This window comes from Mirounga angustirostris, unplaced genomic scaffold, assembly GCF_029215605.1.
Source record: "Mirounga angustirostris isolate CCGP_5_RB_7025 unplaced genomic scaffold, mMirAng1.0.hap1 SCAF_3, whole genome shotgun sequence".
In the NCBI taxonomy this organism is placed as follows: Eukaryota; Metazoa; Chordata; class Mammalia; order Carnivora; family Phocidae; genus Mirounga; species Mirounga angustirostris.
In genome coordinates, this window is record NW_026991711.1 from 124,606,449 (window position 1) to 124,623,329 (window position 16,881).

At 35.1% G+C, this 16,881-nt stretch overlaps 1 protein-coding gene across 21 annotated transcripts in view; it reads right to left on the reverse strand.

The window, feature by feature from the left end:
- The window catches only part of BAZ2B (bromodomain adjacent to zinc finger domain 2B), a 305,426-nt gene that overhangs the window by 126,134 nt on the left and 162,411 nt on the right, over positions 1-16,881 (reverse strand). For all 21 annotated transcript variants that reach the window (XM_054506194.2, XM_045868790.3, XM_054506190.2 and 18 more), the window contains one exon: positions 11,888-12,031. In XM_054506194.2, the coding sequence (XP_054362169.2) occupies positions 11,888-12,029 (142 nt within the window). In that variant the 5' untranslated portion in view covers positions 12,030-12,031. The remainder of the gene's footprint in view (positions 1-11,887; positions 12,032-16,881) is intronic.

The following is a 16,881-nucleotide window of genomic DNA, read 5'->3' on the forward strand; positions in this document are numbered from 1 at the left end:
CAAGGAGACTGATTACAATGATAGAACTCCACAAATGTTGCTTTTTGTATGCTAGAAATAAAAATGTCTTTCTTTAATCTTTCATCGCTTCACAAACTTGTTGCAACATGTCTTCAAACTCGTCTCTAGTTCTTTAAAATTATAAGCATAATTTTACAGCATTGAAAATCAGCTTCTAGAATACAACCTGCAAAGTAGGCTAATCATCAAAGATGGCAGCGCATTCAAATAAAAGTTACATGTGTACTTTAACACTAGTAATGAATAAGTGTAATAACCAAATTGAACATCATCAAAATTACTGTAAATTAAAGAAATGCTCAAATTACTGGCTCACATTAAAATTCTTAAATATATTAATCTTCAAATATTCTGGAACTCAAAGTGTACGAACCTTAACCTTGAACTTTGATTAGAGAACAGAAAGAATTCTATAGTTAATGGTGACATTTCCTGCAAACAATCTTCATTCTATTCCTGCAGTCTCAAAACTTTCTCAGTAAGTTAACCCCTACATTTTAATATTTAAAAAGATGCATGGCATGGAAATAAAGCCTTTATTTTTAAGCATTTATTTTGAGATTATTTTAGGACTCACAAGAGTTGCAAAATTAGTAGAGTCCCAACCTCCCTATGTTAACATCTTATACAACAAAATATAATTTTCAAAACCAGGAAGTTAATCTTAATTAACTAAAATTAAAAATTTATTCAGATCTTATCAGTTTTAGTTGCTGTATCTCCTTAATTTTCTCTTATTTGTGACAGTTCCTCAGTCTTCGCTCATGATCTTGATCCACTGAAGAGTACTGGTAGAACATCTCTCAATGTGAGTTTGTCTAATGCCTTCTCATGTTTAGAAGAGGTTAGGCAACATTGGGAAGGAGAAGCAATACACTCTTCTCAGTGCAACAGTGGGGTCCAAGATGTTGCTATGTGTCCTGGTGATACTAACTTTGAACACTTGATTAAGTTGTGATCTGCCTGGATTCTATGTCAAGTTACTATTTTCCTTCCAAACAGTTTTTTTTTTTTTTAATTAGAAAATAAGTCATTAATAGCCTAGGTAACCTTGGGAACTAAAGCTGCCACTCTCTAACACTGAACATGGTAAACCGTTTTCGTTTCAGTTCAGCAAATGACTGTTGTTAAAGACAGGAGCAGTTCCTCTTTTGTAAAAAGCATTTTTGTTAGACCAATGAAAGGATTTAGAGTTCATGGATTAAGATGCTAAAAATATATAATATTTTATATATACTTTTATCTTCAAATCCAGCTGTACTTTAATAATGAAATAGAAAAAAAGACCACTAAAAATAATCAAATTCCAAAATCTTATTTTACCTATGTTTCAATAAATAAAAAATTATTATAATGAGCAAAAATTATTAAAATCAGCTTTGAGAAACATACTGGGTATATTAATATGCTGGGGATGCCATAACGAAGTACCACAAACTGAGTGCCTTAGAACACAAGGTATCATCTCACAGTTCCAGAGGTTAGAAGTCTGAAATCAAAGAGTTGACAGGGCCATGCTCCCTCTGAAGGCACTAAGGAAGGATCTGTTCCATGCTTCTCTCTTAGCTTTTGGGAACCTCAGGTGTTCTTCATATGTCCTCACATGGGCTTCCCTGTGCATGTCTCTGTGTCCAAATTTCCCCCTTTTATAAGGAAACGAGTCGTACTGGACCCTATTTCCAAATGGGTCACATTCTGAGATACTGGGGGTTAGGACTCCAATATCTTTTTTTGGGAGGAGGTAAAATTTAATCTATAACACTGGGTTTATTTTTATGAGTACTTAACTGATTCAAAGGCATTACCTTCTATAGTAATTTACTGTTAAAATTCTAAATTAAAACTACAAATAAAAGTTAAAGTAAAATAATATTTCAAAAACAAACCCACTGAGGAAGGCTATACAGCTGAACATTTGAGAGCCTTTATTTATGAAATTTATAGATATCTACACTATAGACAGATCAACTAAAAATGTTATAATAGTTATTTATACCATAACATAAATACTAAAAGAAACTGGAATGAAACCTTGGCTTTATACTCCAACCCACAAGAATAGGCCTATCTCATTTTTTTGATGATTGTCTAGCGACTGTAAACTTAACTCTTGGTTATCTTTTAAATGAGAAGTTCTAATGAAATAATAACTTTGGACTTGCAGGGTTTTATTTATTCATTCCCTGTCCAGTAAGTTCAACTGATGCTTTTTTTTTTTTTTTAAGATTTTATTTATTTGATAGAGAGAGACACAGCGAGAGAGGGAACACAAGCAGGGGGAGTGGGAGAGGGAGAAGCAGGCTCCCCGTGGAGCAGGGAGCCCGATGGGGGACTTGATCCCAGGACCCTGGGATCGTGACCTGAGCCGAAGGCAGACGACGCGTAACGACTGAGCCACCCAGGCACCCAAGGTCAACTGATGCTTTAAGATTCCTCACCATGTGGCTTATAATGCCCATCCCCAACTAAAATCTGCATTAGCCATTTGGTACTACCAGAACAAAATATAGCATGGCCTAGAAAAATTATTAAAGTTAATTTATCATCTAATTTTCAAGTCCAAGTCCTGCAAGTTCATCTCCTTCCTTTCTTCAAAAATTGCTTCTTGAGCATATATTTTGTGCCAGGCACTGACTAGAACATGCTGATAAAAGAAAGCAGATATAGTTCCTGTCCTTTAAATGTAGGAAAAGGGACAAATAAGTAAAATAACACCAAATGTATAATTATATATTGTGAAGAGTATGATGGAGGAAATTATTAGGGACAAAAATATGTAACAGTGGAACAATTACCTAGACACTGTGAGAAGAGGAGAATTCTCCAATTAATGTCTCAGGACATTTAACGTGAGAAAAAGCATAAGAATCAGCCACATGAAAATTTCCCAGACAGAGGGAGAACATGTTTGACATCCTGCTTTGGGAAAGAATGCTTTGTATCTGAAGAAGTAAAAGGCCAGGGACTCAGAAAGATACTGGGAACAGAATGAGAACAGTACCAGATAAGTTGTGGTGGTTTTTTTTTTTTTTAAGATTTTATTTATTTGACAGAGAGAGACACAGCAAGAGAGGGAACACAAGCAGGGGGAGTGGGAGAGGGAGAAGCAGGCTCACCGCGGAGCAGGGAGCCCAATGCGGGGCTCGATCCCAGGACCCTGGGATCATGACCTGAGCCAAACGCAGATGCTTAACAACTGAGCCACCCAGGCACCCCCAGTACCAGATAAGTTTTAAGTAGGCAGAGATTAGATCATGAAGAGTATATCAGTTAGGTCAAAAAGTACCAAACACCCAATTCAAAATGGCTAACTGAAAAGGTGAATGTATTAACTCATATTGTGTAAAAACTTTTGGAAACAGCTCCCTTTAGATAAGGAAGACTGATTGAAAGTTTACCAGTACCTAATTTCTCTTTCTTCTCTTGGCTCTATGTCCTCAAATGGGCCCTATCTCCTATGTTTGTGAGACAAAAGGGTATCCTTTCTCACTAATAAAAATCCCAGAATGGAGTCTCTTTGTCTTTGATCAGTCTGACTTACATTATGTGCCCATTATTCCTTAACCAATCACTACTGCCTGGGAAAAAAAGATATTTGGATTGACTAGACTGGGTCACATATCACCCCTGGGGTCTTAAGTGAAAATTTTTTTTAAAGTGATTTGTTTTGACGGGGACAATTTCAGGTAATATTGTAGTGGCGGTGTAGAGGTCACATGAACCATCCACAGAAAATAATAATAAAACCTTGATTTAAAACAACATCAGGAAATTTAAAGGGGAAACTCTGGCAGTGAGCAAACCACAGAAACAATGAGGCTCAAATTCAGAGCCTGAACTATCCAAATGCCTAGCTATGAGTACACTGCATGAATGGGGATGGACCCAAGGGGCACAGCAAAATAGCTAGCAGAGAACATAGAGAAATCTACTCTTGAAAGACAGAGCTACCCATGGCAGATCAGTTGAGTTTGATGTATTTCTTAACTGAGTCCATTCCTTCACCATGATTAGCTTAGACAGCGGAAAGCCTGAAGCATCAGAGTACAGAGTCCAAAGCTGGCGGAACAGCTGGAAAGTAGTACAGGGTAATCTTAGAAGCAAGGGAACCAGAGAGAAAGAGACTCATCTCTGCCTAAGTACTTGGCTGACCCGACAATTTTCACAGGCACAAAGGAGACCCACAGGGTGCCAGTCTAAAACAGCAACCGTGGAAAGCCAAAAAACAGGGCACAGATCATCATCAGTATGTTTTTGACCACAATGACATTAAAATGGACATCAATAAAAAAAAAATCAAAATGTCAAATTGTACTTAACAGGGAAATTTATAGCATTAAATGCATATATAAGAAAAAGAAAGGTCTTAAATAAATGATCTAAGCTTTCCCTTTAAGAAGTTACAAAAAAAAAAAAAAAGAAATCACACTCACAGAAAAACAGAAGGAGATAATAAAGGACAGAAATCAATAAAACAGAAAACTGAGAAAAATCAATGAAACCAAAAGCTAGTTTGTCAAAAAGATTAATAATATTGATAAACCTCAAAAAATATTGATAAACCTCCAGTCAGAAAGAAAAAAGGGCACAAATTATTAATATCAATAATGAAAGAGAAGACATTCAAAGGATGAGGTATTATTTGGATCAACAATGTGCCCATAAATTCAATGATTTAGATGAAATGGACAAACTCCTTGAAAGACATCAACAACCAAGGCTCACTAAAGAAGAAAAAGATAACCTGAATAGTTTTATGTTGGTATTTAAAAAGTTGAATTCATGTTTTGTTTTGTTTTTAAAGATTTTATTTATTTATTTGAGAGAGAGAGAATGAGAGACAGCATGAGAGGGAAGAGGGTCAGAGGGAGAAGCAAACTCCCTGCTGAGCAGGGAGCCCGATGCGGGACTCGATCCCAGGACTCCAGGATCATGACCTGAGCTGAAGGCAGTCGCTTAACCAACTGAGCCACCCAGGCACCCTGAACTCATGTTTTAATATCTTCCAACAACAACGACAAGAAAACCTTGAAAACCCAGATGACTTCACTGGTGGATTCTACCAAAAATTTAAGGAAGAAATAATACTAATTTGATACAAACTTTTCCCCAAAACAGGTTTTCAAGAAGGAGGCAGAGGTCAACTATATCATTTCTGACAAATCTCAAAAGAGATTTCTTTTGCTTTTTTAAAGATTTTATTTATTTGAGAGAGAGAGAGAGACAGCATGCAGGCATGAGTAGTAGGGTGAGGGGCAGTGGGAGAGGGAGGAGCAGACTCCCCACTGAGTGCAGAGCCTGTCGTGGGGCTTGATCTCAGGACCCTGAGAGCATGACCTGAGTGAAGTCAGACGCTTAACCAACTGAGCCACCCCGGCGCCCCTCAAAAGAGATTTGTGCTAAGTATACATGAGCTATGAAATGTTCTGAAGAAAAAAACTGCTGAAACTGGAATAAAGCTCATCTATATGTATCAGTTTATTACACTTCACAGGTTGGGAGATATGGCAGGAGGCCTATCACTAGATGAGCTCAAGTGGATAGGTAATCGGCTCATTTAACATTTGTTCTAAACTTCTTTCAGTGTATCTTCCTGTGATGCAGAAGCTGGGCAGCTAAAAATTACATTTACCAGTCTCTTTTGCAGCCAGGATTCTGGGTATTATTTAGATTCTGCCAATCAGATGTATTTGGAACGAATTAAAAACTGAGTTAAGCTGGCAGATTAGCAGCCCACAAGGTATCCTTTTAGCTGTATAGATCTAGCAGGTATCACAGATCAACCTTGGGGGCAGTTATGTCAGTGGTTCCTGATTACTGGATTGCAGCTAAGGTGGTATGATCCATGGAGTCTTCAGTTGGAAAGGTGGTGTCCTGATTCAACCAAAGGTAGTTTCCTTAAGCAGGCCAATTCAACAGTAATGCCCTGAAATCTTTTGTGGGGATGAGGGAACCAGCTCCTCAATAATTTCATAAGTATCCAACTCCCTGTATTAAATCTCTTTCTGCTTAAACAGCCTTAGTGGTTTGTGTTATCATGGGCTGAACTGACAGATATATTAACCAACAGCCCCAAATGGCCACAGTTGCAAAACCAAAAGGCCAATTCAGTCTATCACAACTGGCCTGATATCTGATAACCACAGATGTTTCAAAGTAATACTAAAAGAGAGGTAAGTGAAATCTTTAAAAAATATATATGTATGACCTCGAAGGTAAAAGAGTAGTTCTTAAACAAGACAAAAAGGATAAGCATAAATAAAAATACTGATAAATCTGACTACATTAAAATTGGAAGTTCTATTAAACAAAAGACAATTTAGAATAAAAAAAGACACACCACAGACTGGGAAAAGATATCTCCCACAAATATAACTGACAAAAGGACCAGCATCCAAAATGTAATACACTCATAAATCTATAAGATACATAATCCAATAGAAACATGTATCAAAGCCCTAAATAATCACTTCAAAAAGAAGAAATCCAAAAGGCTAAAAACATAAAAATGTACCTTAATGAGACACTATTTAGTATTCAGCATTGACAAAAATCAAAAAGCCTGTCAATGAGAAGTGTTAGCATGGATGACAAGCATCAGGAATTCTAATATACAGCTGGTGGGAAAATAAATTAGTACTACTGGTAAAGTTGAAGACATTTTCAGAAATGTACGCTTATATGCATTGGAATCCATGTTTAATGGTCATAACATTGTAATTGGTAAAAACAACTCAAATATCCACCAGCAGTTGTGTGGATATATAAATGGATGTACATTTCATTAAATGCAACATGCAAAAAGATACCTAAGCCTTTTATCCTTTAAAACTTATTCCTCCTCCACATTTCTCATTACATCACTCCTGACCCAGTTATTCAAGTCATGTCAGGGCTTCTCTCTCTCTCTAAACATTGCCTTGCCAAATCTGAATAGTCATTATGTCCTATAAGAATCTACTCCCTAAATATCTCTGCAACCTTCTTTCTCCATCTCCAATAACTCCTTAATATGGGCCCATATCATTTCTCACCCAGATAAATACAAGTAATTCCTAAAAGTCTTCTTTGCCTCTGGTGTCATTCCCATTGCAAACTGATGTTCAACATGATGCTAAAGCTTTCATTTTCAAAGCAGTGTGATCATATAAAACCCTTCCACTTGGATGAAGTATGAATAAAAATAATGGTTATAATTTACTAAGCCCCTACTGTACAACAGGCATTATCTCATTTATCCTGATAATGCTGCAAAATGGGTGGTCATATCCATTTTATACATGAGGCAACTAAAGCTCGGAGAGGAATACGTAATTTACCCAAATTCACATAGCTAAATGTAGATAAGCCAAGATTCCATTTCAAGATATTCAATTGCAAAATCTTTGCTTTTAATCAATACATTATTCTGCCTAAATTCCTAAGCATCACACATGGAGTCCTAAATGATCTGACATGAGCCCATTCCCCAGCTTGAACTCCTGTCCCTCTGGTTCCACTTAGCCATAGTACATATTGCTGATCCATTCTCTCCTTCCTTACTAATAACCTCTATTTTCTTCAGGACGGCAGTATGCTCAGCTAAAAACTAGTTTTCCTGACCTTCCTTGAAGCTGAGATTACCATTCTGATGAAAGAGAAATAAGTGGAAATCTCTGGATGGGGTTTCTGGGAAAGCTCTTTAATAAGGGTCAAAGTAAGCTGGCAAGCAACTTTTGCCCCACTCCCACCCCACCTTCTTTTCTGGAAAGTAGTGCTCTATGTGGATTTTATTTATTTATTTGAGAGAGAGAGAGAATGAGAGACAGAGAGCATGAGAGGGAAGAGGGTCAGAGGGAGAAGCAGACCCCCTGCTGAGCAGGGAGCCCAATGCGGGACTCGATCCCAGGACTCCAGGATCATGACCTGAGCTGAAGGCAGTCGCTTAACCAACTGAGCCACCCAGGCACCCTGAACTCATGTTTTAATATCTTCCAACAACAACGACAACAAGAAAACCTTGAAAACCCATATGACTTCACTGGTGGATTCTACCAAAAATTTAAGGAAGAAATAATACTAATTTGATACAAACTTTTCCCCAAACAGGTTTTCAAGAAGGAGGCAGAGGCATTAATTGAAATGGTCAAATTAAGAAATTATGATGAAACTTAAAGCCATGGGATACACATGTGAGCATGAAAGTCCCATACTCTAGAAGACACAATATAAAATTAGGAGCCCAGGTCTGTGATGGCATTACCCACTTTGGCACTGCCTTTCAATGGGCTTGTGTGCTTAAATGCCATGCTTTCCTACTCATAGTTAAGCATTGTCAGAACTGACACATACCCTAAGTTGAGGCTTTTACTGGTCAACTTGCAATTTCCTCAATATACTATGATTTGGCACACTTCTATAGAGGGAATTAAGATACATATGTAAATCAGTCTCTTTAATTTTTCAAAAAAAAGTAGGCATACTCAGGCTTTAGCCAGAGAAGTTTTAAATGGCTTATTTGTTTTATATATTCAGCATTTTTATAAGCTTTTGTTTGAAGGTTCTACCCTTAAAAATGGGTTGAAAACCACTGGTCTATGACACAATTTAAACTATCACTGAAATTTATCAAAGTTCTATCTTTGGATTAGGTCAATGACCACAAATCTCAAACAAATTTGATAAAGTGTAATTGTGAAACTATTATTCTCTTAGCCTTCACTCAGAGCCAGTATGTGGAATCGTCTGAGTATCTGTGAAATTGGCCCATGGGATACTGTGCATCATTTGGCTTGTTATACAAAGATTCTGGTGACATATTTCCTACACCATTCAGGGCCAGAAAAAAGTTCGGTTTTCATCTGAGGAATTGATATGCTTACTAGCAATGGTGTGTGAGTCATGTAAGCCATTATGTTTTCCTTTTATTCTTAGCAGCTAATTCAGTAAGTTTTTTGTTCGGTAAGAGTGGCTTTCTTCAGCTAACACCTTTTCAGTTTTTAGAGCCTATGTTTTGATATTTTAGTTATTTTTTGTTTGTTTATTGTGCCAATACATTTACTGAAAGCTGTCCCAAATTATTTTTTAGAAATAGGCAGTTATTTTTAAAAACTCATACCTTAAAGGGAAAAGAAATATTACTCTTCTGATAAGACCAACAAAATCCATATGCAGATAGCCTTATATCAATCAATCATTATTGCAATGTTGTTTTCTAACCTAGTTACTACAATAAAATTAAAGTGTGTTGTGTTGTGAGATGCAATCCTCCCAGGTCCCTGCATGTTGTCGCTGGGTATGCTAAGAATGCAAAGCCTAGACCACTTTTTAAGCAGGCCATTTCTCAAGATTGCATTTGCAAGGAACAACCCTGAAAGATAAAGCAACATCTTCTTTAAGACAAAGAGTGGGTTTGCTTTCATTTTTATGAAAGCAATGGATTCCCCAAGTTCAGTATTCTTCAGCTGTGATACAAACCCACTGCATTTATAAGGTTCAATTGGGCTATCAGGTAGCCTCTGTGGGACTTGGGAGGCATGGGGAACCAATGCCAACATGATATTCATGTTAATTGCTGTGACAATAAGTAATAAAATTTCTGACCCAGGAGTTTCATGTCTTCTGCCAGCATCCATAATAGTGACAGACTAACTTGTAGGTAGGTATACTCCCAAATCCTGACAAGGTATTCACTCAAAAAAATTAGTTGATCATTCAAAGTTTGAAAGGTTTGAATTACATCCTTTGTAACTCAGAAGAATTCCTATAGACATACCATTAATGAAGATGACAGAGAATGGCCAATTAAAATAACTGTTTAAAACAACAGAATGTCCTCAAAGGAGCCATTAAAGAACTGCTGAGGTTTTGACATTTTAAAGATGAAAATTGTTTTCTTGTCTCTATAAATCAAACAAATTGAGGAGATTTAAGTTGTTTATTAAGACAGAGTCCAGGCCCATTAACACTCTACGATCTTGTTTTAAAATGAAGAGAATTATCAGAATGAATGAGCCAAAAAGAATGAATCAAATAAGAGAAGACAGGAAAATGATAAATAGAGCTATGTAGGACAACTGCACATTCTCTTAAGCAACCTTTGGGTTGGAAGTTAATATAAGGCTTTACTTTAAACATAAACCGTAACACTGTGAAAGCTAAAAACAAAAAAAAAAAGCATTTTCTTAGAAAGTGAAAAAACTCATGCTGTACATACTGAAAGTATAATGCGTTAATAACTGATCTATTTCTGAATAAACATAGAAATAAAATGTTTCCATTCAAAATAAGCAACTCAATCTAAAAAGTCTACAGCCTTTTAAGTTGGTAAATAAATGATAAAAAATGAATTCCTTTCCAGACAAGGAAATTTCTGATGCTACCCAGCAACTCAGCATATCCCACACCCCTTTTGCAACTCCCAACTACTGCCAACAAAAAATAGTGCCCAACATGTGACTAATTCAGAAAACTGAGAAATTGGTAACAGCAAAGTGTCCAGAAAACTCATGGCTCTGTACTCAAGAATGCTATTAAATCTTCAACATTAAAAAAAAAAATTCTCTAGAAACCTTATATAAAGACTAATTCAGAAGTAAATACAAAGTTAGACGGCAGATTGGAAGATACACTGAAATGAGTTGACAACTAAGGAGAGAAGAATTATAAAAAGCAGGGAAGAATAACTACAAAGATACAATTGTGTGCAATCACTTAGACAAACTAACTTAAGATAAACCTGCATCACTATTTTTGAATACAGCATATCATCGAAGGCATTCATCATTTCATATATAAGGGAACTGTGCATGAAGTTGTGAAAGGACTTAACCAAGACTGCACAGGATGCAAGAGAACAGGGATTTTATTTATTTATTTTTTTAATAAAAGAGTGTTTTATCTTAGTTATTTTATAATCACTAAGAAAATTCTACAAAAAATTGTTCTGATACATCAATGACAAAATGACATCCTTCCCGTCATTCCATTGATTAAAAAAATAATTGAACAAATATATATTTGGCAATTTACCAAGGTATTTTGTTAGCAAACATTCCATATTTATGCATTGCATTTATCCAAAATTATAAATCTAATTTTAAAAAGTGAGATATCATTTAGTTCTTCTGCTTATAAACATACGAAATAATCTTTAAGATAAAAAATATTTAAAGTTAAAAAGCTTCCTAGTGATAAAGGAATGAGTTAATCACACTTAACATGTTTTCTTTTTTTAAAAAAAGGATGTATTCTACCAAACCTGTGTTTGAACAAAGAGTGATTTTGTAATTAAAAAACTTTCTACATAATTAATAAAAATTTATGGTATTTTAATTTCTGAAATAAAGCTCTTATTATTGTCTTTTTAGCAATCTAAACTTTGTTCATGTTTAAAGAGAAACTTGTCATGCTGTTAATTTTTAAAATATTTTCCATCGAGTAAATGATCTATCTCCCTTAGTACACATCTGTGAACAGGGGTAGCTGGAGTTTGGTGAAGGATTATTTCAAATACCAGAAGCAAATTTAGAATAAAAGGTCCATAGCATTAGTACCTAATCTTATCACCAAGGACTCCTTTGTATTTCTTCACTCCCTCATGGGCCTATTGTTTCAAAACATTTTGCGTGTACTCATTTATTAATTGAAATGGTCAAATTAAGAAATTATGATGAAACTCTCAAAGAGAGCTTCTAATAAGCATGAAAAGTGCAATCTCAGTGTGCTGGTAAAATACAGAAAAAGCACAAACTAGATGTTTAACCTAGTTATTGTTCAACAGGTCAAAAGAGGTAATGAAATCATTTTATTCAGTTCAATAAAATACTACAAATGCAAATTAGTAAATGGATGGCATTCTAAAACTGAGTTAATAAAGGGTATTCACCACATGGGTTGATTGTAGAGCTAAGTGAAGCAGCTCCCGTGGAAAGGCCGCCTTTTGAAACTGATGAAGCCACAGAAGGTAGAGAAGATGAAGGTGTAGTGGTGGAGGCTGTTGAGGATGGTAACCGTTCTCCAGACTCCATATCTATGAGAGGGAGAAAAATGTTAATTCTCAGTACTAGATAGTGGAATTATTCAAAGAATTAAACATACCTTATTATCAAAATAAGTCAAACATTTAGGCATACTTTTATAAAATGTGAAATAATTTCAAAATACATGTTCTTCAGAAAGATAAAATATGGAATGAAAACATAAGTATAATTTAAAATACCAATTTATGAAATAAGTTTAATGTTAAGTGTACCAAAACTTCTCTTAATAGACTTGCATATAACATATTAACTTCTTATTCTTCCTAAATCACCTCATCATCTATTCATTTACAACAGAATACCCATATTATCTTAACTCAAGAAAATAACACCACATTTGAATGGACTGTCTTCTAAATTCAGTCTTGAAAGTCTTAAGCATCCAAGGATCTGACCTGGCAACCTCTATCAGAGCAAGCACTCCTCCCCCACCAAAAAGACAAATATATTTTAGAGTTGTTACTAATGTCAGGTTTGAACTATAGTTAAAATGGCCTTAGTACAACCCATTTATAATGACCAATTCACTTACATGTAACTTTTTTTTTTTGCTTAGCTATTTCAGGTGCAAACTTACATTGGTCGTCTTGTAAGTTTATGTTGATATTAAAAATCTAGAGTAGAAATGGGTGAAGGGGGATCAAAACGTATAAACTTCTAGTTTTAAAATACGTAAGTCATGGGATATAATGTACAACATGGTGACTACTGTTAGTATTACTATAGTGTATATTTGAAAGTTCTAAGAAAGTAGATCTTAAAAGTTCTCATCAAAAGAAAAAAAATTGTAACTGTGTGGTGATGAATGTTAAATAGGCTTATTGTGATGATCATTTTGCAATATATACAAATATCCATCATTATGTTTCTCTTCATATTCTGTCACTGCTCTCAATCACCTCTACAGATGATGATACTGCTATAATGAGTATGTCCATATTCTTAAAGAACTTTTCTTTCTCTTTATTAGCATTCATCATGGAAAAGAGTAGTTGGTATTGATGGTTACATGAAACTAATGCTTAAAAGGCAGGTTTTGGGCCATCAAACAGTCACAAATGAGCTTGGAGACATGTGGCTGGTCTGATGGCAAGGCCCATACTGACATTTTCTCCACAAATTATTTTCACCAACAAGTCTCATTTCACTACATACAAAAATTATGTATCCTTTACCTAGTTAAGAGTTTACAGAAAAGGGCTATTTTTAAAAATGTATAGCTGGTAACCTCATTGTCTTAAAAAAATTATAAAATGTACTATTTAAATATGTTATTTTTAAAAAATAATGTAAAGGTTTTTTTTTTTAAATTTGCCTTTATACTCCACAGCAAAAATAATTTGGTGATATAAATAAGTACTTTAGCTGAGTACTTGGCATAAAACTATTCAATAAATAATAGTCATTACTTTTTTTAGGATAATAAATTATGAACCCTACGTATATTTCTTTCTGTTGCTGTAATTCTTTCTGTTGCTATAACTTGATTCAGGACTAAAGCAAGTAAAACCCAGAAAGCAAAATGAGCAGTCTCTACATATTGCTTATTGGAGATCTTTTCTTGGAAATGGTCATTAAAATTAAAAATATACATATACTTGGATCTTACAATCTACTTTTGAGAATCTATTCTGTAGAAATAAAATACTAATAGGTTCCTTATTATAACATTGTTTAAAAATAAAATTTAAACCTGGCAATAAGAAAGAATAGAACTACAGCTAGTAGTATGATGTTAAGGGCCTTTTTTAGTTTCAGTAAAAGTGGAATTTTCTCTTTTATTCTTGGTTCCTTTTGTTCATTTAAGTGGAAAAGGGCTTAACTTTAAAAAAAAATGCCTATGTAGAGCATAAGCTTTTCCTTAGAAGTTCTATTATCTGCATTATTCATGTATTATTTTATTTCAACTATTTTGATCTTAGTACTGCAGCGATAAGAGTCCAGGGATGCTGCTAAACTCCTACAACGCACAGGACATCCCCCACACAGAAAATTACCTGGCCCAAAACGTTAGTAGTGCCAAGGTTGAGCGATCCTGATCTAAAGTATTAAAAATTATATTACTTAGAATTCAACTAACTAAAACTTTCTATTAAGTAGTAGTTCTACATAATTGTTATAATAAGATGATTCAAACTGATTTATTGACACTGTGACAAATTATAACATGATCATTATATTCAACCTATCATTTGTGTCAGTCTAACCCTAGTCTCTTATTTTACATTTTGTCCTAATTGTTTGAAATTGATAAAGTACGATATGTCATTAACACATATCAGAATATCTGCTCATGCTGGATAATATGAATTTACTATATTTTACTAGGATGATATTTGCCAATAACAATTCTGAGAATAGACAGAAATCAGAATTACCACAAACAACTTTCCTGCATGATGATTTTCTATACTCATTCCAGAAAGACTCAATGATCAGTTGTTAACGATAACACTGTTCAAATTCAGGCATATCAAACTTCCCTTTTGTGTAATCACAGTGTTTATGAATGCTGACAGCTGCTGGGCATAAACCTGAGCAGGTGCTATTAGGGAAGGACAAGACACGTTGACTAAGAAATACAAATGTGATCAGCTGCCCTTTGTTTTAGTTGCACGATTCTTTAGTGCTAAAAGCACAGCTACAGAATAGACTGAATATTCAGAAAGTAAACATAAAAAGAGACTTAGATGTTTCTTCTAGAAAGTGTTCTGTCTTTATCTTTGCCAACAATACCAAAAGTTCTCTGTGGGAATTCAAAGCACAAAAGTAGATGTGATGAAACCTGGCTTTTCCTTGCAATGTAAACTCAAGTGAAAAACAATAATCAAGAATAATAAAGATCATGAGGTAGTCACTATGCTGATGCTTTTGGTTTAGTAGTACCACTGACAGATTTACAATTCCAGTATTTTCTAAAAGTTCTGACAAAGGCTTTTATAAAACTGTTTCTTTAGGTAACTTCCAGGCAACTGAACACTTGGACAAATAATATTTCAAGATTTTAAGTAGCAAAACAAAAACAAAAGCCAAGAAGACACACACACTTTTCTGGTAAGGGATTTTGTGAAACAGGAGATAAGGCAGAAACATTAGACAACAAACAGAATTATATAATATGTTTGAAGGAAAATCATTCTAATTACAAAACTTTTATTTTACCTACATTTTCAAAAATAGTTACTTTGAGTCATTAAGTATAGTATATTGTGGTTTAAAGCATGACTATATAAAATGAACCAATTTCCTTTGAAGCTTCACACATTTTACTACCACTGTAAAGAGTAACAATTACATCCCCAAACAAAAGCGGGCTGGCAATCAGGTGCCCTGGGTTGCAGCCTGTGATCTGGAGCAAGTCTCAGACACCCTAAATACCGGTTTCCCTATCTGAAAAATGATAGGTTTGAACTAAACTAACCCTCTGATAGTGCCTACTATCAGAATTTTATCAACTTGATGGTAAACAAAACAAAACAAAACAAAACCTTCACATTGCATTAAAATATTTAACAATTTCGGGTGGCTGAGTGGCTCGGTTGGTTAAGCGTCTAACTCTCGATTTCAGCTCAGGTCATAATCTTAGGGTCATGAGATGGAGCCCTGGCACTCAGTGGGGAGTCTGTTTGAGATTCTCTCTCTCCCTCTCCCTTTACCCTTCACCCCCCCAAAAATGAATAAATAATTCTTTAAAATATTTAACAATTTAATTCCACTTTTTCCTTATCCTCCCTTTCATTGGCCTGGTTCTATCTCCTAATGTGTATCATGCTAAATTACAAATTTCTGCTAAATCTTTTAAAGATTTACTCATCTTATTTATACCTCAAGAGACTTGATAAGAAAATTATCCAAGAGTAAAGCACTGATTTTCATACTGTTCAGTTAATATCTATTCAAAAGGATTAAATATTCCTTTGCAATGAGATACCTGTGAGAAAGAGGTTATCCTAAGATATAAAAGAATATTATAGAAGATCTGAGCAAAATTTAACATGTATGGATCATCTAAACTGCAGGTAGAGTATATGAATTTATTGACTAGGATTAGAGATTTCTAATAAGGATACAAAAGTCAGAAGAATAAAAAGAGAGACAATGTCTAGTTAATTGTTCCTTTCATCTACAAAGTCCCAAAGTACAAGCAAAAAGACCTAAAGCTTTGCTTAACTAGGAAATACAACTAAAATTAACCGGAATTTCTGAGATATTTCTGGAGAGTAATTGAGGCTGATGAATAAGAGATTGAGAAAAACAAAGCAGGCTAACAAATAGAAGTCCTGTTACTTTATGCAAGATATCCACATACACTCAGAAGTTGAATAAAGAAAGACTCCAAGTACTACAGTCTGATGAACTAGAATTAAAACTCCCTTTCAGCGGGAAAGAAGCAAAGCTAAACTAACAGGAAAAACACACTTCTTAAAGAATAAAATGCTATAAAACCCCACTCCTGGCACAGAGACCCACAACCAGGAAGAAACTCAAAACCCAGAAGTTCTCCCTGGGGAGCAAAGAGTTCGAGGCCCACATTGGGCACCCCAACTTTTATGACACATACTTGAGAGATGAGCCCCCAAAACAACTAACTTTGAGAACCCAACAGGCCCCCAAAACAACTAACTTTGAGAACCCAACAAGGCTTACATTCCAAGACCTACAAGACCATGTGATCTGAGAAACTGCTCTTAAAGGACTCACCCACCCCAGGACCCAGCTCAGAGGCAGCCAATCACACCCAGACCTAAAGTGAAGAAGGTTCACCTACTTATGTTAAAGCATCGGCATGAGGGAGCAGCATCTAATTTAACACACACATCCAGGAGCTTGCTGGAACACT